Below are 20,643 nucleotides of genomic sequence, written 5' to 3'. Positions count from 1 at the left end.
TAATGGATGGAAACGAGCGGGCGGCCACCGGTCACAGTCTCGATTCCCTCCAAGATCTCCTTAGAAAATTGGCGATTTTGATGGAAAGGGGAACTATTTGATAAAGTTGACAAGCACGTTGAATCACGTAAAAGATCGTCTTTACAATAAGCGGCGTGCTAATTTTTTTGGCTTATAATGATCCTTTCGGGAAATGGAATCTTTCCTGATCGTGGAATAACAAAGCAAGCATATGCGAATAGATTAGAGGATTTGTCCCATGATGGAGGCATTGTCGTATCGAGTCTCCATATCTTTGCTGCGGATCCTTCCTTTTGTTTGGAAGCAAGCAACGTGTGTGGAAAATGGGTATATCGCCGCGATGCACGCCACACATTGACAGGGCCACGGCATTCAAGGAAAAATCAAACCTATCATTGGAAGGATCTGTCAAGCTTTAACATCATTGGTTAGAAAAATCCACGCCGGAAGAATCGGACGGCGCACGCGCGCTTGAAAAATTCCGGATCGTAATCCTCTAGTAGTTGGAACGCACAGATACCGTTAAAGAATAGTCTATAAAAGAGATGAAGCTTCGACTTAAACAGTTTGGACTGTCGGGTTATGCTTTGAGCCAGGGGCCAGAAATGGGAACCGATTTGGCCACCCTGATCATCACTCATCCATCCAATACACCACCACCAAAATATATGTGCTAGATCTTGGATCAGTGTGCGTTACAAAGGCTTTTTATTGGCTCCTAGTGGCAGCCTTTTAACTGTTAGGCAAAAATGGCCGTTAGGGGACTTTTCCAACTTCCAGCTTACCGGAAATTGGCGGGGAAGGGATTCGATCCCGCGACCGCTCACTAGTACGCGAGGAGCATTCCAAAGCGAAACATGGCTAGCACTGTGGACGTGAGCAAAGACCACGAGAGGAGCGTCCACCATGCGAAGAATTGCGCTGCTTGTGCCACGAATCCAAATCCTCCTGGAGAGTTTGAAGATGGCGATGGCGATCGAGAGAGGCCCGCGAAGAGGATGAGCAGCACTGCCGGGACCAAGTTCTGGATTGCTACCCGGCACATGAAGTGGTTTACCACCAAGATCTTGTGTTTGAGCGCGGCAGCGTCCGGGGTCTTGCTACCGTGCAAGCTTTCGTACCACGCCAGCACTCCCAAGTTGAGATACGCTTGGACGTTGATCCGGAGCAGCAGCAGCTGGATCACTCCTGTTAAGATCATCCCGACGAACTTTAGATCCTGGAAGGTCTCTGGAGAGAATCCTACGCTTCCAGCCCAGTCTTTGCCTTCAAACAGACTTCTTCGTTGCCATTGCCACCCGGTGCTGCCATGGTCGATGGAGTTCTTCTCGGGCAACCGGATGAAAAGATCGGCCATGGGTTTCAACCAAAGTAGCGTTGAGACTACCGGGAGGACAATACCGAGGTTGAGGAGAAACTGGCTCCAAACGCTGGTTTTGATGACCGAGATATCGCATCCAAGCTGGTTTGTTCCAATCCAGAATGATCTCACGTACTTGAGAACCGGCCCCAGGAAGAGTCCCGTGAGCCATGCCGCTCCAAAAGCTATGGCTAGCCGAATTGCCGTGAATGATCGCTTATCGATTCCAGCTCCAGCTACTGCCTGTTCCAGCCGGAAGTCGATGATCTCGCTTGGAACCACGAAGAGGAAAATGCTGGCCAGGATGAATCCCAGGAGCCCGACACCGCAGCTTAGAACCCACTCCGAGTTCCTGGAGGAGTGCTTGTCCCAAGAAACTTTGGAGAGAGTGTGGAGAAGCTTGAGCACGCAGAAGGTGGTGGCGATCACGGGGATGAATCCATCGCTACTGTTGCTGCTGCTCGAGCCCCCATTTTCGGATCCAGAAGATTGGAAGGAGAAAAACTCTCTAGCAACGAGGAGCGACACAGGCAGCGCAGCATACAACACTGCCCGATCGTACTCTGGGTAGTACCTGGTGTTCTCCAAGTAGGAATCGCCGATTGTGACCCTCAGGATCTCCGATCCGCCCTCGTTCCACACGAATTTCTCCCTGGAGTTCTTCTTCCTGGAGGATTTCCTGTTGTCGTCACTGCCCGCCCTAGAACCTGGATTCCCGTCGGCCGGATCGTCCGGGAGCAAGTAGGCGTGCGATCCGAAGAGGCTGATCGCCGCGATCTTGCCCGCAAACACCAAGAACACCGTGATCGCCGACGCCGCGGCGTACACCCCGGCATTGAAGAGAGACATAAGCAAACCCTAGATCTCGAAAGAGAAATATTATTTGCCAAATCGGGCAATGCCGCGAGATTCCTTGGCGAGCTAGCGATGAGATCATACTTCTCTGGCGACATTGTTTGGCATACCTAAGAGAGGGTTAAAACCCTAGATCTTTGAATGCGTTGCGGGGATGGTGTTCTTTCCAATCATTCTGGCGCTTGCGATGGCGCTGGGAGCTGGGGCGATCCGCGAGCACGGCGGCAGCACAGGTTAGGCGATCGATTGATCGGCATTGTATTTCTTTGATTCACAGAGTTTTTCTTTCAGCTGTATCATCTGGGAAATTTGCTAACAAGTAAGAAGATTTTGCTGCTGTCGATGCTTAATTCGTGTGGGATTTCCAGGTATTTGAGTAACACCGAGCTTGAGGATTGGCTCAAAGATTTCTCCGTGCGCTGCGGGAGAATTTCAAGGCTGAACAGGTCAGAGTTTGTCATTCTCTTTGCCAGAGAAAAAGAAAACGATAACATAGTTTGCATTGTATTGCAGCATTGGAACATCTGTTCAAGGCAGAGATTTGGTACGTTTCCATTGTCTTCGTTCTCTCGTTTTAACTTTTTCTTCTTCTTCTTTTGTGCAGTGGGTGCTCGAACTTTCAGACATGCCTGGACAAGCTGAAGCAGAACCCGCGTTCAAGGTGTGAAATTTCTTTATTTCCTTTTATCTGTTTACCAAGTTCTCGGGCATTTTCAGTTCGTGGGAAATATGCACGGAGATGAACCAGTGGGCCGGGAGCTTACAATACGCTTGGCAGATTGGTTGTGTATGAATTATAAAAGGGATGCCATGGTAAGAGAGTGAGTTACAAGTTTGTAACGCGTTCTACTTCTATCTCTACGCAGGCGACAAGTATTATTGACAACGTGCACCTTCATCTTCTTCCATCAATGAATCCCGATGGATTTGCGAATCGATCGAGGAACAACGCTAACAATGTAGACCTGAATCGAGATTTTCCTGACCAGGTAGGTATTTGTGCATCGCCCTTGCTGCCAACGGTTAGCTCTAAGGGTGTTGGCCGTCCTCAGGTGCTTTGATTGCCGCCTAACTTGAAGAAGCCCTCTACAGTTTTTCCCTCAAAATAATAACGAGGCAAGGAGGCAGCCAGAAACACTGGCGGTAATGAAATGGATCAGGCAGAATAATTTTGTAGCTTCTGCAAGCTTGCATGAGGTACTGTCGTTTTCTTTACCTTTCATTTTTTTAATTTATATATAATTTTGTTTACATCTCAGGGTGCTTTAGTAGCAAATTATCCATGGGATGGCAACGTAGATAAAAGGTTTTTCATCGTTAGTTTGATCCAAACAAGTGTCTGACTTTCTAGTTTATTTGCAGTTCGAAGTACGCGGAGTCTCCTGACGACTCTACCTTTCGTTTTCTTGCTTCAGTGTACAGCAAAGCCCATCGGAACATGTCTAAAAGCCATGAGTTTCCTGGTGGAATAACAAATGGCGCAGCATGGTTTGTACGTGCAGTTTTCTGGTCAAGCCTTATGTGCGTTGAATCTGGATTCAGGTATCCTCTCTACGGAGGGATGCAGGATTGGAATTATATTCATGCTCGCTGTCTTGAACTGACGTTAGAAATTTACGACACCAAATGGCCACCAGAAAGTCAGGTTTGCGTAAAGTTTTACGAAACGGGCCAGTCTTTACAGCTCGAGTGTTGGTTATTCAGATTGTACAAATATGGGAAGAGAATCGACAAAGCATGCTCGAGCTTGTTTCAAGTACATTCAAGGTAAATTTTTATTGATCTTAAGAAGCACGAAATTATTGTAGTTCTTTCGTCAGAGTGGTGTGCATGGGAAAGTCTTCTCATCTGCAAGTGGGCTTCCCCTGGCTGCGACTATCCAAGTTGATGGCTTCAATCAAACAGTACGTCAGTAGTTTCAGGCAACTTTTGATTGACAATGAACTTCTGTGTGGCAGATTAAAGCAACTTCACAGTTTGGCAACTATCACAGGCTACTTCCTCCCGGGAAGGCATACAAAGGTAAAAAATTCTTCTGGCGAAATCTAAGCTTTAGCATGGATTCACAGTAACTGCAAGCATGGATGGGCATACAAGCCGTTCGGTACATGTTTTGTCACCGAATGGCGAGTCTACAGCACTCGATTTTATATTGGACCCTACAGGTGGAGTTGGACAGCAGCACAAACTAATGCGGCTCATGACAACGCACGACGACAGTGATACGATGGCGCTACTCTTATACCATTCCAAGTTCACGTTCCTATCCTTTCTCGGGGTGTTGGTCATCTTGTTCTCCTGCTTCGGGTGCAAGCGAAGGCTATGGTTACGGTCAGAAAAGTCTCCAGCAAAGGTTTGAAAGCAGCGCGCTGGCATGGGGACTTCAACTGGACTCCAGTGTTGTCCAAAGCTCTTGGAAGGCATAGATGAACTGGAGAGGCAGAGGGGTCTTGACGTGAAGCCGGAGGCAGTGCCGACGTTGCTGAGGCAGTGCGGCGATTTCAAAGCTCTGGCCGAAGGCAAACGAGTCCACGCTTATCTTGTCCGGGCGAGGTACCACAGAGACAGATATTTCGGCAATCTTCTGGTAGAGATGTACGGGAAGTGTGGCAGCGTCGAAGATGCAAGAGCAGTGTTCGAGAGCATGCAAGCCAGGAACGTCTACTCGTGGACGATGATGATCGCTGCATATGCCCAGAACGGGTGCTACAGGGAAGCCGTCCGGATGATGCACAGGATGGATTTGGAGGGCGCTAAAGCCGACAAGATAACTTTTGTCGCTGTTTTGGACGCGTGCTCCAGCTTGGGCGATCTTTCCACTGGGAGAAGACTCCATGACCGAGTCCTTGGTTTCCTGGATTCCGACGTTGTTCTGTGCACTGCCGTGCTCAACATGTACGGGAAGTGTGGGAGCGTGGACGATGCCAAGTCGGTGTTTGAGAGGATGACGAACAGGGACGTGGTGGCCTGGAACGCGATGGTGGCGGCGTATGCTCAAAACGGGCATTGCAGGAAGGCTTTCAAGCTTTTTGCAAGGATGGCAGCGGAGAAGGTCGCTCCCAACAAGAGCACGTACGTGAGCTTGCTGGACGCGTGCTCGAGCATGGCTGGGATTTCCAAAGGCAGGGAGCTCCACGGGCTGGTTGACAGGGCGGGCTTCTTGCGGGACCGTGTCGTAAGGTGTGCAGTGATCAACATGTATGGGAAGTGTGGCAGCGTTGACGAAGCAAGGCAGGTTTTCGAGGCGTTCCCGGACAGGGATGTTGCGTTGTGGAACTCGATGATCGCGGCTTACGCTCAGAACGGGCAAGGAGAGATGTCCTTGCAAGTTTTCGAGAGGATGAAGGAGGCAACCAACAACGCGAGACCGAACGCGATCACTTTCGTGCACGTCCTGTGCGCTTGCAGCCATGCAAGGCTGATCGAGAGGGGCCGTAGCTACTTCGGATCCATGGAGACGGTGTTTGGGATCCAGCCGAGTTCTCAGCACTACCGATGCATGATAGATCTCCTCGGCCGCAGCGGGAACCTTGACCAGGCCTGGAACATTCTCCACTCGATGCCTTTGGAGCCGGACTCGTTGGCCTGGACGACGATGCTGAGCGCGTGTAGAGCTCACTCCAATGTGGAGCTCGGCGAGCTTTGTGCCGAGAGGCTCTTCGAGATGGAGCCGGAGTACTCAGCCCCGTACGTGCTGCTCTCCAACATCTACGCAGCGAGAGACCGCTGGGACGACGTTGCGAGGATCCGGAAACTCATGGCGGACAAGGGCGTGAAGAAGCCCAGTGGAAGAAGCAGCATTGAAGTTGGCGATAAGGTTCACGAGTTCGTGGCCGGGGACAGAGCTCATCCTCGACGGGAGGAGATTTACCAGGAGCTATCGCGGCTGGGATCGCAGATGAAAGCTCTGGGATACATCCAGGACAGGAGCTCGGCGTTGCGAGATGGCGAGGAAGAGGAGAAGGAACAGATGCTGTGGTACCACAGCGAGAAGCTGGCCATCGCGTTTGGCAGCGTCGCGACCCCGGCCAGGAAGAGCCTCTACGTGATCAAGAACTTGCGGGTGTGTACGGATTGTCACACCGCGAGTAAGTTCATATCCAGGATCACCGGGAGGGAGATTGTTCTGCGCGATCCGTACCGATTCCACCACTTTAGAGACGGGTGGTGCTCGTGTGGAGACTACTGGTGATTCGATTCGATCAGTGTGAAAAACGTATGTTTCCTATTATATATATACGTCTGAGAAGTGACCATAAAGTATACGTCGTGTTTCCACCACATATAATGTGCGCGATCACAAAGTATATGTTTCCAAAATGTATATACATTTTATATGTACGTGATCATAAAGTATAATATGGAAAATATGTTAACACGGCATTGGAGGTTATCAATTCGTGCCTCGTTGCACGTTCATTGGAGGGGCATATGTTGGAAAGATTCCGGTCACACAGGCATTGACCAGGTCAACATCCAGAGACTATTTCTCTCCAAAGATTCTAGTCAAGGAAGTTGTGTGGATTAGAGATCGCTTGGGAAGACCATGGGACTGTCCAAGACGAGGTTCTTCTCCAGGTGGAGCTGCCAGCGCGTTGGATCGTCGAACCCATGGCACCGGAGTAGTAACAAGCGAAGAACAGTGCGGCCGATCGATCCCAACACACCCACCAAGCAGCGATTGTGGCGAGCGAGAGTCGTCAGGAAGCTGAGACTGCGTCGATTCGTGGGCAGGATTAGCATTTTTCTGGCGCCCAAATCGCTGCTCCGGATGGCCAGGGACTCGTATGTGAGGATGCTCAACAATGCGGGAATGTCTTTCATGGGGCATTACTTGGTGGGAAGCAATCCGATGTTGAGGAAGCCAGGCTATCATGAGCAACAAGAATCTGGAGAGATTGCTGCGAAGAGCGATCGCCCAAGGACGATTTGCGTCCCCGGATTTTGGGATGCAGATTCCTTGATCGTTAAATATCCAAAACTAATCCTTTTGCTAAGCGTGTAATTGGCTGCATAGCGCAGTGGATTAGCGCGTCAGACTTCGGATCTGAAGGTCGAGGGTTCGAATCCCTCTGTGGTCGAGTGGTCGCAAGAAGTTTTCTTTCTAGAGGGACTTTAAGATGTGATGAGCAAAATAATAATTGGCAAAATGCTTTACACAAAGTTGTGACAACCAAGCAAATTCTGGCGCTTAGATGATCTTGGATTAATTGATAAAAATTATCTTTATACGTCTCACTTTATTTATAACTATTATTGAATTAAAGAATACAAATACTATAATGCTATTATCTATTAATATTTAACTTAACAAAAAAATATTCAAGATATTATTAATATTTTGAATATAGAAAACCAAGCATTTCCAGTTCAATACTTAATGATTCTAACAATTTTTGGGATTTTTAGAGCTGTTTGAATTTAGAAATGGTCTTAGTGAAACACTCTAGGTAAACCCATCTTCAGCCAGCTTTAGTTCTATTCCACTGAATAGAATGATAAAGGTGGTAACACCACTGTATACAAAATGGAAAAAAAAATGGTGAGTAGAAGATAACTATTAGCAAATCTAGATCTCCCAGGAGATAAATGAAAACCTCTAAGCATGTATACATGTGGATTTTAAACACTTTATATATTTTTCTCTAGTATTAAAAGTATATAAAACAAAACTACAAATATTATCTTTGTAAGTTTTACAATCATCCTATGAGCACACAAGCAAAGACTACAGTGGCTACGCACGGTGAACGGGAATCAAGGCTGGCCAAGACCTTGTTGCATGAATCAAGCACATGAGGATCTCCCTTGAATAGTCATGTTATAAGCATCACGTAATAAACTAAGTTCAGGTGTCTTCCCTGATCCTTTTCATTGCCTAACTATATTGGAGAGTGGAATCAATAGGTTGGCCTTATATATAATAACCATTATGGTTTGAATTTGCAGAAGTTAATCAAAAGAATATCAATGTCCAGCCACCATTTGAATTTTAGGCGTTACCATTTGAATGTGACAAAGCCCAAAGCTTACAGCTGTCAACGCCTGCAAGACCATAAGCCCAATCCACAAACTTGAAGTAGTAGGCTGGCCTTCGCAAAGCACTGGGAGCCTAAGCCATGCACGCCTTTCGGGACGGAGCCCATCTATAGATATAGATAAAGAGCGCGGCAGAATTCATCCAAACACGATGAGTGAAGAGTACGTTGGTTGGCAAGGCTCTCCTTCAGGAATTGAAGGTAAAATTGCCTCCAAGGCCAAAGGCGTATGGAGTCGGGTTGCCGGTGGGAGGATAGTTATGCCGGTTGTTACATTTACAAAGTTACAAGTACTTACTCCTAATGCTTCTGTTCCTGGCTACTCCGTCAGGTATGTCTTTGAATCCTACGAATCCTATGGATTCATAGGCTGTTTGATGCCACTGACAAAGCTTTTTCGGTTGCAGCTCCCACACTCCAGGCTCGGCCAGGTATGCATGGTTTGCATTTGTTGTTTGCGTTCGCCGTGTGATAGCAGTGAGCATGCTATTCTTCTTTCTGGATAAGGCTAGCTCATGAATGGGTGTATTAGAAGCCTTTCTCGCATCGGCCATTACCTTTAAATTGCTATGTAATTTTACTTAAGCTTTTAAGGTTTTTCATTTTGCACACATACTTAAGTTTAAAACTTTAACATAAGGGTTTACCTTAAAGTGTTTTCCATATATTTAACATTTAATCTCTGTTGAGTCGTTTTTCCCAATTCATAATTCGTGTGGGATTCTGATTGGCAGTGTCTCCAAGAATTTCTTGCAGCACACGGCACAGTGCAAAGATCCTCTATGGATAATCGGCATCACAAGGATTTAAGAGTGGAGCCACGATAAAGAAGCAAAGGCAGATCCAGTGAGCGATGGAAGCGCTGAATGCCAATCCCTTGATCCAAAGCTCTGGATACAGAGAGAGAGTGACTAGAGCACGCTCAGAACTAGATAGGTCAAGATCAAGTGGTGGTGTTAGATCTGGTGCTCCAAATTTGTGCACTACCTTGTGCGATCAGCAGCCCACTCACCACGCAGCAAAAGTTAACTTAAACTTAAGTTGACTAGGACTTAACTTCCTAAAATTTAACGGTAAAGGTAAGTATAAGGGAAAAAATGTGCGAATTGGAACAAATTACATAAATTTAATGGTAAGCATTAATAATTAGCTTAAAGGTTCGTGTGAAACTAAAATACTTAAAAAATCACCCTTAACTTTAAGGGTAAAGGTCGGTTGCTTGTTTGAATTTGTTTTCATCGCTGAAAAGTTCTTGTGTGGTTTTCTCACGCAGGACCTGACGAGGCCAGTGAGTTTTGAGTCCCTTAACTTTTGCAATCCCATAAGTTTTTACTGCAGAACTGCCTATACTTTATCTGAGGGATGAGCTTCGTAAGTCTCTCATAGCCCTGCCGGATCTGGATGGTTAGCGGAACTTCTATTACCAACCTTTTCCGGAACACTTGAGGTTCCCTGTTCCTGAGAACGTCTGGAAGCAGCTGCCCTTGAACAGGTCCCAGATATTTACGCCGGACGAGGTGACTGGCTTGGCCACTCGTATGAGCAAGTTTGTCTGCAACATTCTCAACGACGCGTCCGCCGACGTCCCCGCCCAGGGTATTGAGAATGCATTCCATTACTCATACGACGCACTTATCACAGAACCAGTGCGTTTCTTCTATGGGAAGATTAGTCGTTTACTTGGGGAACAAGAACTTGGAGAGCTTGTTGAGGCCAGATGCTGCCTACGCATCTGGCAATGGCTACGTCCTATTCAAGGGCGAGGAGATGGGGGAAGAGGATACACCAGGAGATCCTGCAGATGAACTGGTGGATAAGCATGGGTGGCCTTACGGTGCTTCTATTCCCTACATCCCTGCGTACTATGCCAGAGCATATTCTGGTTACGTTCTGTGTCCTCTGTCAGGAGGATGGAGCGACACACCGGCTGGGTCTACTAACGTTTGATATAAGGACTGCAGAAGGTCGCTTGGGAATCTTCATCGCTTGCCTGAAGGTTGCACAGCTTGTCTACAAGCTGGAACGAATCTGTCAACTTTCGAGTTCGAGTGTGCTTGGAGCATGACTCGACCGAGTGGGAAAACTTTGGAATTCTACCTGGACAAAATGGTGAAGACGTACTCGAATGATATCAAGGCAACGAGTGCGTGTCGCATGTACGCTTTGATCAGAAAATGTCCATTCATTGAGAAGGCTTTACATGCGAACCAGGAAAAGCGCCACATTGTCTTTCAACGTGAGCACGATGTGATGCCGCGCTCAAAGAAAGATTGTCTTGCTTGTATTCTGTAGGCCTTGGTCTGGCTCCATAGCAGGAGCATCATGCACAGGGATCTGAAGTGGGCAAGATGAATGCTCTTATTTGGTGGATAGCGGATTTTGATGATGGCAATGAGTCCTAGTGATGGAGATTGTTATTTAGAGCCATCCCTTCATACGCCTGAGATAGATGGAAAGCACGATTGCAATGTTGATATATGGGGGATGGGAACTTTTGACTTTTTATGTTACTACTACTATAATCTCAGGCTTGTCAGAATTCAGAAGTTGAGAATGCAAAGGCGGGCCCCACTGCTTCAGAATGTTTGAGGTTCATCAACCGTTTAGGGAAGAACAATGAAAAATGAACTTTTGTGGCACGTCTACAGGATATAATTGTTTATGAAAAGATATTTTATTTCATTACCATGTGCTGGGGATATAGTTTGAATTAGTCGTTTTGGGATACTATGGCCTTGGGTTTAAATAATATTGGAATGAATGACTTCCATCACAATCAAGAGCTTATAACTCACATTAAATCTGGCCACCTATGCTAAAAATCTAAAGTCAAAGAAGTAAGATCTTCTAGGTATAGATACTCATCACCAGGTATAAAGAAGCTCAACATCATTCTATCCACTGGCAAATACAATGCTTCTAGAACCTTATTGGCAACAAGCACGTTCCTCTCAAAGCTCCATTGTGAGCCATAGCTGCTATGAGCTAAATAGCTGATCACCTATGATTAACAATCTTCACATCCACACCATCAGGCTAGATATGCTATGCTTGTAGCTTAAGGATGATGATTGCTATTTTATTATCTACATATATTGTGTTATTTTTATACCAACCATTAAAAATTATAAATCATTCATTCCAATAGCAATCTGTTTAATATGTACTATAGCGTAGTAATATTGCTTGTGAAGCCACGTTTTTAGTAACGTTTGCTTTCACAAAAATCTTCCTTCATTATCAGACTAGAAGACTGGACGGATCGGGAGGTGCAAAAGGGGCAAACCTTTGTGCAATGGATTCTTGTGATTGATTCATGGGCAGAAGTGGCCCATCCCCTTGTAGCAGCTGCAATTCTCGACGAAGTGGCCCTTCCGACTCTTGGGCTTGTGACGAGAGGGCACGCAGCTGCAATCGCGGCAGCAGATATTGCAGTTCTTCATGCAGCGCTTGCGCGTCCAATGGGATGTCTGGCAGCGGACTGCACAAGCCTTTGGGCAATCTGCATTGGTGCGTTTTTGCAAATTTGGGTCACAAACAACACAGAACACACATTTGATCAGTATCACTTACTTGTCGGCTTCCCTGACAGCTCACGGCCATGGCCACCGAGGATGGATCCAGATCCAGATCCAGACACCTTGGATCGAGAGCGAGGCGAGCAGCCAAAAGAAAACAAGAAACGAAATTTAAAAAAAAACGTGAGATTGGGCATACGCATTTGGCAGCTAAACGAGAGACTTAGAGCGCTGGCTAACCTGCATAGCTACTAGGAGCAACACCATCACAAGAACAAGGCTCCAGGGGAGGATGCGAGGGGCGGCGATGGCGGCCATTTCTCCTGCTAGGGATGCGCCTACCTCTTGTCTCGTCTCTTCTTTAAGTAAAGGTAGTTGGACTCCAGTAGTACAAAACTTACATTTTACATTAACCATTGTTTCAACTCTCTTTATAGTGAGGCTTTGATGTAGTCTTGGCACAACTATTCGAGTAATGTATCCCAAAACATTCCACTATTGTCGCTAGCTTGTCCCTTGTTGAATAGTTCAGGATTAAAGTCTGACTGCTCCTCTCACTATAGCTTGCTCGAGAGTTTCGTGCTGGTTAACTTCCACCTTTCAAAATATGTTTCCGATTAAGCTTGAGGATCAACTGACACTGTTGCAACGTCCATTGTGCTTGGGTTGCCATAACCATGACTTCACAAAACCAATTCACATCTCCTCCGCAGCAAGATTCAGGATTTCTCATTGGTCAACCGGTCTGGGGTTAATTTAGTCTCAACCACAAAAAGATAATTTTTAAAAATAAAGTACATACTCAATTAAATCCTAGAATTATTTTAATTGGTTTGCTTCAACAAACCAGTGAATATATTTAGAATATACTTAAATATTATTTTACCGGTTGCTATTTATTTAGCTTAATTTGTATGTATAATTTATAAACATGTTAATAAATTATAAACTTTTCTAAAAACTACCTAATATATTCTATAATTTAATGGTTGATGTATGTTCATAAATTATAAACATATTTATAATTACAAACTTTTGACCTAAACACAATGAGGCACAGTTTTTTTTTAAGATGAGTTATATAACTGGCCATGTTAAAAAGGCTTGAAAGCATTTCTAATACTCCAATACTTTAAAGTATGAAAAAAAGTAGAGTTGAACCATAAATATTCATAACATAATTACTACAAGTAAAATTGTACATAATTACTCAAAAAGCTCTTGGTGGATCCAGAGATGGAGTCTGAGATGGAGTCCAAAATAGACCTGAGATGGAGTTAGAGATGGACCTGATGTGCCAGCATCCGCTTGGGCCTCAAAAAAAGTAAAATTAACATTAGTGTAGTGATCGGCATTGTTAACACACAAATAGGCATTGGGCTCATTGTTAGTTAAATGCAAACTTGAAACTCTTAACAAAGTAGTCTAGTTTATCTTTATGCCCATATTAGCAAAAATTTGAGAATTTTTAATGTTGATCAACTGAATCAGTAATAATACTAAACGGCATTCAAAACGAGTAAAACTTGTATAACCACCAGTCTCTTCTACCGGCAGAAAGGCAAGGAGCTGTGGAGGCCTTAATTGGTGAAGTTGCGGCCATCAGGGCCGTGAGGAGGAGCAAAACTGCGGCCGTGTTGCGGCAGCGAGGGTGGCAGTCATGAGCGACACTATGGAAGTCATGAGTAGCAATGAGCGGGGTTATGAACATGGCCGGGGTAGCCAGGAACAAGGCTGTGGAGGTTAAAAGTGAGGTTGCAAAGTTGATGATGGAGCAGCAGGAGCAGGAGATTCAATCCTTAACTCAGCTGTTTACTTTTGTCAGTCAGGCGAAAAAGTTTTTTTGACGGCATGATCGTTTCGTCGTGATATCGGCCTTTGGGCGATTTGGAGGATCTTCTCGATGCCATTGGGATCCTCGTCAAGACCCACGAATGCTCTGCGCACGAACTCGCCAATCGCGCGATTGTGGACGAGAAGGAAGGGATTTCAGTAAGGAAGAAGACGTCACTTGCTTGATTTAACTCTTCCCGTGCTCAAGGATGACAATTGAGTTTATTCACGTAGGTCAGAGGGGCACTCGGCGAGAAAAGAGACCCCAGCGCTGAGAGAACGCATGTTCCTCAGCTTCCAAAGCTGGTTCAAGGGGCTTTTATGGAAAATCTCTCCTTGACCTGAATCGCGATCGACTCTGAGAATTCAGCCCCTGAAGTAGAATCAAACTCGTTCGCAGTCGCAATGGCGGAGAGAAGAAACCACGCTGAAGTGCTACCCAAGGTGGCAGCTTTTCGCGTGAGCACTTATCTACCGCTTCTTTCTGCTTCTCCCTCTGCAAGAAGATAAAGTCAGAATCTCTTGCTAATATTTGTTTTGCCTCTTCATAGTCCATTTCACAAAGCGTGTATTTGTTTGTCTCGTGGAACTTCTCGAATTCCTGCCATGGGGATTGGGCTGGTTGATCTTTGGCAGCATCGTCTTCCTCATCTATAACCAGGAAAACAGAAAGAAAACCAGGAAAACTTCCATTCGCATTACCTTTGTAAACAGCCCCACCTCCACAGCCACCTGTGCTCCAAGGCTTGTCGGCCACACAGCGATTCCACCGGCCAGCTCGCTAACAAAGTGATGAGCTTTTTCTTCCATGCCGGACAAAGTCTAGCTTTTTATTCCCCACGAGAATCTCATTCTCTTTGTCTTCTTCATTTTCCAATCTTGATCTTGTTGGGGGTCTTGACACATATTGCCATGTTAGCTAGACTGTAAGTATTTTGATAAGGAAATCTCAACCAATATTTTAGAAAGAAAAACGTGGTCCAAATGTGTGGAGCAGCAGCACTGATAAACAACTGTATAACCACTGGAGGGTGTTCACGTCCATAAAAGTGGCAATTTTCTCCATGTATTGAGTTATAGACATGGCGACGAGTTTGCTCATACTGCTAGTTTTCAATGCTTGGGTAGCAATTGTTGCCAGTGATGGTCACACAAAGACTGATTCCGTTCTCATTGTTGGTGCTGGTATCTCTGGTTAGTTCCATTTTTTTCTTCTTTCTGTAATGCAATTGTGAACAATTCCAGGGATCATGGCCGCCAAAACTTTGTCACAAAATGGCATCAATGACTTTGTGATTCTCGAAGCCACGGAAAGGATTGGTGGCCGTATGAGAGAAGAGGCATTTGCTGGAGGAATTGTAGAGATTGGTGCTAATTGGGTTGAAGGAGTTCATGGCTCCAAAGTAAATCCCATTTGGACTCTGGCAAACAAGTACAATCTTACTTCGTTTTACACGGATTTCAGCAATCAAAGCAGCAACATCTACACAAAAAAGTAAGCGGTGGAAAACTTGGAGAAAACTCACTTGCTTGCATATCCAGTGGATACGTTGATCCTTCCACAGTTACAAACGAGACGAAAATGGCTGAAGCAGAGAAGGAGTATGTGACGAATCTGGCCATCTCTAAAAGTAAAAACGGGGAACAAGACATATCCATTCTTACAGGACAGCGGCTATTTGGAAGGTTTCCACCAAGTGTTTTATCCTTGTTTTAGAGCTAACTATTTGTACTCTCGCTCCAATGCAGCGTTCCTCAGACTCCTATAGAAATGTGCTTGGAGTATCAAAATTACGACTTTGAATTTGCAGGTAAAGCTTTTGCCCCAAGGAGAGAGAGGAGAGATTTGATTTGATATTATAGATCATTGGCTATAAATCTTTGACTAAAATTTTTGATTGATTTTAAATAGAACCACCTAGAGTCACAAGCTTGGAGAACACACACCCAAATCCAACTTTTAGAGACTTTGGGGACGACGAATACTTTGTAGCGGACCCTCGTGGCTACTCTCATATCGTTCACCAGTTAGCTGGAGATTTTCTTCAGACCAGAAATGGAAAAATTACAGATCCTCGCCTTTTGCTGAACAAGGTGATTTTTCTTCTTGGATATTTCAAATTTTATGATTCTTTCTTTCTTCAAGGTTGTAAGAAAGATTAAATATAGCAAGGATGGAGTGAAGCTCTTGACTGAAGATGGATCAACTTACTTTGGCAAGTTTGCTATTGTCACAGCAAGCTTGGGAGTTCTTCAAAGTAGTCTGATTAAATTTCAACCAGTTCTTCCAGTAAGTGCTTTGATTTCGATTTTTCAAGTGATAAACTGTTTTTTTCTCTCAAGGATTGGAAAGTGGAAGCTCTTTTCCAGTTTGATATGGCCATTTACACAAAGATTTTTCTTCGATTTCCATATACATTTTGGCCTATTTATCCAGGAGCTCAATTCCTTATTTACTGTGACGAGAGGCGAGGATATTACTCTACATGGCAGGTAAATTCCTAATTATACGTAGAAAAGTGTTTTAGAGCCTCGTGAGCTTTCAGCATTTGGCGAAGGAATTTCCCGGTAAAAATATGATCTTCGTGACGGTCACGGATGAGGAATCTCGTAGGATCGAGCAGCTGCCAGACAAAGAGATTAAAGCCGAGATAATGTCGGTGTTGCGAAAAATGTTTGGACCAAACATCCCAGAGATTGAGGAGATGCTTGTCCCAAGATGGGGATCGATGAAATATTTCAAAGGTTCTTACTCCAACTGGCCAATCGGAGTGAGCGATAGTGAATTCGAAGCAATTCAGGTCCGCCCCCTTTCCAAGTTTTGCAAGGTGTTTTAGCTGACAAATTAGTCCACCCAGGCACCAGTGGAAACTCTCTACTTTGCGGGAGAGCACACAAGCCAAAAATACAGTGGCTACGTACACGGTGCTTACTTGACGGGAATCGAGGCTGGCAAAGACCTTGTTGCATGCATCAAGCACAAGAAATGCCGCAAGTTTTCTCAGGAGAAACACAAAGATTTGAAGAACTCGACTTGCAAAGAAGAGATAGCAAAGGTAAATGCTAGCTTTGAGCTCAAATTCTCAGTCTTGTTTTTGTCTGTGTATAGGAAAGAGAAGCTACAAGGCAAGCATGGACAAAGAAAATGGACGCAGTACTAGCAAGTCACAAGAATGGGATGTGAACTTTAAACTTACCGTATTGTACATATACTATAAGTTTATTAAATGAATGATGTTTGAGCTTCCCCTGAAAATTGTTGTGGATTTTATGGAAGATCCATCTCCTAGATGAGCAGTAGTGCATTAAGTTTAGAGCAGTGCGTCAAGCTCATCAATTCTTGCAACACAGCACCACAAGCAAAGCTTGTCCATGCCCAAGTTACATCCAGTCCGGCTGCCAAGTTATTTCCATCCTCCACCATTGTCTATCTCGCCAATCTCATGGTACAGATGTACGGCAGGTGTGGCGACGTTGTGGAGGCTAGAAAAGTGTTTGACGCGCACTCAAAGAACATCTACTCTTGGGTTGTCATGCTCACGGCGTATGCCCAAAACGGGCATGTCGCGGATGCCAAAGACGTGTTCGACAGAATGCCGGATTGGAATCTCGTTTCGTGGAGCGCCATGTTGACTGCGTACTCCCGGAATGGCTACTTGGATCGAGCGCTTTCGGTGTTTAACTCAATGCCGGAGAGAAACATAATCGCGTGGACTGCCATCGTTGATGCATATGCCGAGAACCGGCATCTTGTCCAGGCGGAACGAAGTTTTTACAGCATGCCGGAATGGAATCTGGTGGCGTGCACAGCGATGCTTGTTTGCTACACGGAAAATGGGCGGTTTGACAATGCGAGGGAAGTTTTCAACACAATGAAGGAGCGTGACGTGGTGTCGTGGACTGCCATGTCATCGGCTTATGCCCAATCAGGGCATGTTAGCGAGGCCCAGAATTTTTTTCAGAGGATGCCGGAGTGGAATCTGATTACGTGGACTGCCATGCTGGTTTCCTACGCCAACAGTGGCAACCTGGTAGAAGCTCGAAGAGCTTTTGATTCCATGCCAGAGAGGACTTTGTTTGCTGACAACGCCATGGCTGCAGTATATGCCCAGGTTGGTGATCTTGAAAACGCAAAATGCGTGTTTGATTCCATGCCTGAGCACAACATAATCTCTTCCACAACTCTTCTTTCAGCCTATACAAAGCAAGGCCATCTTGTTGAATCCCAGGGACTCTTCCGTTCTATGCCAGAGAGGGACGTGATTGCATGGAACGCGTTTCTCGCGGCATATGCCCAAAACGGGCACTGGAAGAGAGCAAAAGACGTGTTCGATCGAATGCCAGAACCCAACACCGTGTCCTGGGCGACAATGCTGGGTGCATCCAACACCCGCCTCGATTTCACCCTCGAACTCCTCTGCAAGATGGCGCTAGATGGCGGCTCGGCAGCAGACGAAGCCTGTTTCGTGTGCATGCTTGTCCGATGCAACCACGCCGGGAGCCTGAAAACCGGCGTGCAATGCTTCCTGTCGATGCAGGGGGACTATTTCGTAGCACCCACAAAGCAGCTCTACTGCTGCATGACGGATTTGCTCGGGAGGTGCGGGCATTTGGGCGATGCCCAAGAACTTCTCTCCACAATGCCCTTTGTTCCCGAGGACGTGGATTGGCAGTCACTGCTCGGGTCGTGCAAGAGTCACAAAAACGCAGTTAGAGGAAAGGTGGCGGCGAGGCGCGCACTAGACTTGGATCCCGCGAGCTCGGCTCCTTACGTGCTCCTAGCCAATGTTTGTACCAATTAACCCAAGTAGCAGAAATTTAGGGTTCTTCGCTGGAATTATTTAGGGTCCCCTTTGATCGATCCGGCGATCGATCGATCGCGATGGGCAATGCGAATGCGACGGGCGGGGGCGAGCCGATGCAGAGCTCGCAACCGCGGATCTCCGAGCAGGAAGGGAAGCTAGGGCACGCCGGGGGATCGTCGGAGTATCTCTCAGACAGTCCTGGAGAATCGGTGCGATGCCCGCTCATGTTTGCTCCACAGGTGAGCTCGTCGCTTGCTTTGGTCCACTGTTTTGCCGCATTTCTTCTCAAATTTGTTTTTTCCCTCTTCTAGGCACCCATGGCTCCTATAAGCAAACCAGATGGAATCGGTGTGTATGAGCCGAATCTCTACAAAGAACACGGTGGTGAGAAGGGAATCCCGTGTATGATCGTGTGGAGCCTCGGAGGAAACAACGTTTCCATCGAGGGCTCATGGGACAACTGGAGCACCAGGTTCAAGAGCTCTTTCTTTCCAAATCTTTGCTTGGAACACTTTTTTCTCTTTTCTAGGCAGCCACTCCAGAGATCTGGGAAGGATTTCTCCATCCTAAAGTTGCTCCCGGCGGGAGTTTACCAGTTTAAGTTCTTCGTGGATGGCGAGTGGAGGCACGCTCCAGATCTTTCCTGCTCCAAGGACGAAGCTGGGAACGTGAGCAATCTCATCGAAGTCCAGGTAAAACGCAAGTTTTCTTTTCTTTCCTCGTTCTCTCCAGCTCTCCAGCTCTTCCATTTCCAGGAATACGTTCCAGAAAACCTTGACAACGTCGTGAGCTTCGAGCCGCCATTGTCTCCAGACTCGAGCTACACGAATCCATTCCCGGGCCCGGAAGATTTTGCAAAGGAGCCACCGGCAGTTCCTCCGCATCTTCACCTCACACTGCTCAACGTCCCCGCCTCGTCTGGAGACGCCCCGGCCTCCATGCCGCGGCCGCAGCACGTAATCCTCAACCATCTCTACGTGGAGAAAGGGAGGAGCTCGCGATCGGTGCTGGCGCTGGGCGCTACTCACAGGTTTAGATCAAAGTACGTGACGGTGGTGGTGTACAGGCCTCTCCGAAAGTGATCACAGCTTTTAAAAAGTGTTTCACTACGTAGAAAAAAAGAACTTTGGAGAACACCAAAGAAGTTTAGCGAAAACGAAGAACTTCCAACGACCACAGAGGGATTCGAACCCTCGACCTTCAGATCCGAAGTCTGACGCGCTAATCCACTGCGCTATGCGGCCAATAACACGCTAATTGTAGTTTTGGTTTGTTGGTAAGTAATAACACACTCTTCTAGTTCTAAGCTTTTCCAAATTCCGGGGTGTCAAATCGTCCTTGGGCGATCGCCCTTCGCAGCAATCTCTCCAGATCCTTGTTGCTCATGACAGAGTTCTGGAGTGGTTTGCTACCGCCCACTATCTGATTTCTTCCCACCATGTAGTGCCCCATGAACGCCAATCCCGCATTGCTGCACAAAGAAGCCAGCATCTTCATCTTCGAGACATACGAGTCTCTCGCCATCCGGAGCAGCGATTTGGGCGCTAGCAAAATGCCGCTGCCTCTGGCAATCCTGCCCAGGAATCGACGCAGTTTCAACTTCCTGGCGATTCTCACTCGCCATCGCTGCTTGGTGGGCCTGTTGGGATCGATCAGCCGCACTGTTCTTCGCTTGCTACCGCTGCGGTGGTGCCATGGGTTCGACGATCCAACGCGCTGATAGCTCCACCTGGAGAAAAATCTCGTACTGGACACCACCTCTTCCATGATCTTCCCCAAAAACTTCCAAGCGATCTCTATCCACAGCCTTGACTGAATTTAAAGCCTCTCTCTGGGGAGTCCCTGGATGTTGACCCGGTCAATGCTTGTGGGCTTAGCTACCTGTCGCGCCACCTTTGACCGGAATCTTTCCCCTCCAAAGAACGTGTAACGAAGCACGAATTGATAAATTCCAATGCCGTGTTAACAGTCCCTTATATGTTTCCATATACTTCTTCTCATGCACTTCTTATCGTATACTTTGTACGTACATATTAAAAGTGTATATGACTTTAACTTCTAGGACGTATTGTATATCGTGGAAAACACACTTTCGAGTCAGTCTCCACACAGGAAGCGGTTACACACCCGCAAGTTTTTTTTATCACGTAGAAGCTCTTCCCGGCTGGGGTCTCGATGCTGCCAAATGCGATGGCCAGCTTCTCCATAACATC

General features: G+C 46.3%; 7 protein-coding genes and 2 non-coding genes across 9 annotated transcripts; 6 read left to right on the top strand and 3 right to left on the bottom strand.

The window, feature by feature from the left end:
* Positions 1-573: 573 nt before the first annotated feature.
* Positions 574-2,336, bottom strand: LOC9645937. Its single transcript, XM_002969677.2, has 2 exons — positions 807-2,336; positions 574-757 (listed from the first exon to the last, which is right to left on the bottom strand). The coding sequence occupies exon 1, from the start codon at positions 2,228-2,230 to the stop codon at positions 848-850; it is 1,383 nt and encodes a 460-aa protein (XP_002969723.1). The 5' UTR covers positions 2,231-2,336; the 3' UTR covers positions 574-757; positions 807-847.
* Positions 2,324-4,608, top strand: LOC9645936 (carboxypeptidase SOL1). The gene is made up of 15 exons (XM_024674569.1): positions 2,324-2,469; positions 2,528-2,555; positions 2,605-2,682; positions 2,750-2,780; positions 2,841-2,897; positions 2,954-3,049; positions 3,103-3,225; positions 3,329-3,433; positions 3,496-3,542; positions 3,599-3,724; positions 3,779-3,881; positions 3,941-4,003; positions 4,057-4,140; positions 4,195-4,258; positions 4,306-4,608. Exons 1-15 carry the CDS (start codon positions 2,391-2,393, stop codon positions 4,593-4,595), a joined length of 1,374 nt encoding a protein of 457 aa, XP_024530337.1. The 5' UTR covers positions 2,324-2,390; the 3' UTR covers positions 4,596-4,608.
* On the top strand, positions 4,590-6,614 carry LOC9645935 (pentatricopeptide repeat-containing protein At4g33990). Its single transcript, XM_002969923.2, has one exon. It carries the CDS (start codon positions 4,611-4,613, stop codon positions 6,426-6,428), a length of 1,818 nt encoding a protein of 605 aa, XP_002969969.2. The 5' UTR covers positions 4,590-4,610; the 3' UTR covers positions 6,429-6,614.
* A 629-nt stretch (positions 6,615-7,243) lies between these two features.
* Positions 7,244-7,317, top strand: TRNAR-UCG. The gene has a single exon. It is a non-coding gene; the product is annotated as a tRNA-Arg (tRNA).
* A 4,075-nt stretch (positions 7,318-11,392) lies between these two features.
* Positions 11,393-12,162, bottom strand: LOC9645934 (gibberellin-regulated protein 8). Its single transcript, XM_002969676.2, has 3 exons — positions 12,033-12,162; positions 11,848-11,914; positions 11,393-11,776 (listed from the first exon to the last, which is right to left on the bottom strand). The coding sequence occupies exons 1-3, from the start codon at positions 12,108-12,110 to the stop codon at positions 11,589-11,591; spliced, it is 333 nt and encodes a 110-aa protein (XP_002969722.1). The 5' UTR covers positions 12,111-12,162; the 3' UTR covers positions 11,393-11,588.
* Positions 12,163-14,686: 2,524 nt separating this feature from the next.
* Positions 14,687-16,881, top strand: LOC9645932 (polyamine oxidase). Its single transcript, XM_024674568.1, has 10 exons — positions 14,687-14,819; positions 14,871-15,120; positions 15,168-15,311; positions 15,375-15,436; positions 15,538-15,719; positions 15,772-15,915; positions 15,969-16,118; positions 16,172-16,426; positions 16,484-16,681; positions 16,735-16,881. Exons 1-10 carry the CDS (start codon positions 14,708-14,710, stop codon positions 16,807-16,809), a joined length of 1,572 nt encoding a protein of 523 aa, XP_024530336.1. The 5' UTR covers positions 14,687-14,707; the 3' UTR covers positions 16,810-16,881.
* A 34-nt stretch (positions 16,882-16,915) lies between these two features.
* On the top strand, positions 16,916-18,427 carry LOC112346296 (pentatricopeptide repeat-containing protein At1g09410, mitochondrial-like). Its single transcript, XM_024674930.1, has one exon. It carries the CDS (start codon positions 16,916-16,918, stop codon positions 18,425-18,427), a length of 1,512 nt encoding a protein of 503 aa, XP_024530698.1.
* On the top strand, positions 17,881-19,586 carry LOC9645349 (SNF1-related protein kinase regulatory subunit beta-2). The gene is made up of 4 exons (XM_002969919.2): positions 17,881-18,669; positions 18,742-18,902; positions 18,960-19,122; positions 19,186-19,586. Exons 1-4 carry the CDS (start codon positions 18,508-18,510, stop codon positions 19,510-19,512), a joined length of 813 nt encoding a protein of 270 aa, XP_002969965.1. The 5' UTR covers positions 17,881-18,507; the 3' UTR covers positions 19,513-19,586.
* A 14-nt stretch (positions 19,587-19,600) lies between these two features.
* TRNAR-UCG lies at positions 19,601-19,674 on the bottom strand. The gene has a single exon. It is a non-coding gene; the product is annotated as a tRNA-Arg (tRNA).
* Between the last annotated feature and the right edge of the window lie 969 nt (positions 19,675-20,643).

The sequence above is a fragment of the Selaginella moellendorffii genome, unplaced genomic scaffold (genome assembly GCF_000143415.4).
Source record: "Selaginella moellendorffii unplaced genomic scaffold, v1.0 SELMOscaffold_13, whole genome shotgun sequence".
NCBI classification, from domain to species: domain Eukaryota; kingdom Viridiplantae; phylum Streptophyta; class Lycopodiopsida; order Selaginellales; family Selaginellaceae; genus Selaginella; species Selaginella moellendorffii.
This window is presented reverse-complemented; position numbering and strand designations above follow the sequence as displayed.

Coding starts and splice junctions, on each gene's coding strand:
- LOC9645937 (XM_002969677.2), bottom strand. CDS start 2,230: ATGTCTCTCTTCAATGCCGGGGTGTACGCCGCGGCGTCGGCGATCACG.
- LOC9645936 (XM_024674569.1), top strand. CDS start 2,391: ATGGTGTTCTTTCCAATCATTCTGGCGCTTGCGATGGCGCTGGGAGCT. Junction 2,470..2,527: donor CGAGCACGGCGGCAGCACAG/GTTAGGCGATCG, acceptor TTTTTCTTTCAG/CTGTATCATCTGGGAAATTT. Junction 3,543..3,598: donor GATGGCAACGTAGATAAAAG/GTTTTTCATCGT, acceptor GTTTATTTGCAG/TTCGAAGTACGCGGAGTCTC.
- LOC9645935 (XM_002969923.2), top strand. CDS start 4,611: ATGGGGACTTCAACTGGACTCCAGTGTTGTCCAAAGCTCTTGGAAGGC.
- LOC9645934 (XM_002969676.2), bottom strand. CDS start 12,110: ATGGCCGCCATCGCCGCCCCTCGCATCCTCCCCTGGAGCCTTGTTCTT. Junction 11,915..12,032: donor TGCTCCTAGTAGCTATGCAG/GTTAGCCAGCGC, acceptor TCTCGATCCAAG/GTGTCTGGATCTGGATCTGG. Junction 11,777..11,847: donor GCTGTCAGGGAAGCCGACAA/GTAAGTGATACT, acceptor GCACCAATGCAG/ATTGCCCAAAGGCTTGTGCA.
- LOC9645932 (XM_024674568.1), top strand. CDS start 14,708: ATGGCGACGAGTTTGCTCATACTGCTAGTTTTCAATGCTTGGGTAGCA. Junction 14,820..14,870: donor TGTTGGTGCTGGTATCTCTG/GTTAGTTCCATT, acceptor GAACAATTCCAG/GGATCATGGCCGCCAAAACT. Junction 16,682..16,734: donor GCAAAGAAGAGATAGCAAAG/GTAAATGCTAGC, acceptor GTCTGTGTATAG/GAAAGAGAAGCTACAAGGCA.
- LOC112346296 (XM_024674930.1), top strand. CDS start 16,916: ATGAGCAGTAGTGCATTAAGTTTAGAGCAGTGCGTCAAGCTCATCAAT.
- LOC9645349 (XM_002969919.2), top strand. CDS start 18,508: ATGGGCAATGCGAATGCGACGGGCGGGGGCGAGCCGATGCAGAGCTCG. Junction 18,670..18,741: donor CGCTCATGTTTGCTCCACAG/GTGAGCTCGTCG, acceptor TCCCTCTTCTAG/GCACCCATGGCTCCTATAAG. Junction 18,903..18,959: donor TGGGACAACTGGAGCACCAG/GTTCAAGAGCTC, acceptor TCTCTTTTCTAG/GCAGCCACTCCAGAGATCTG.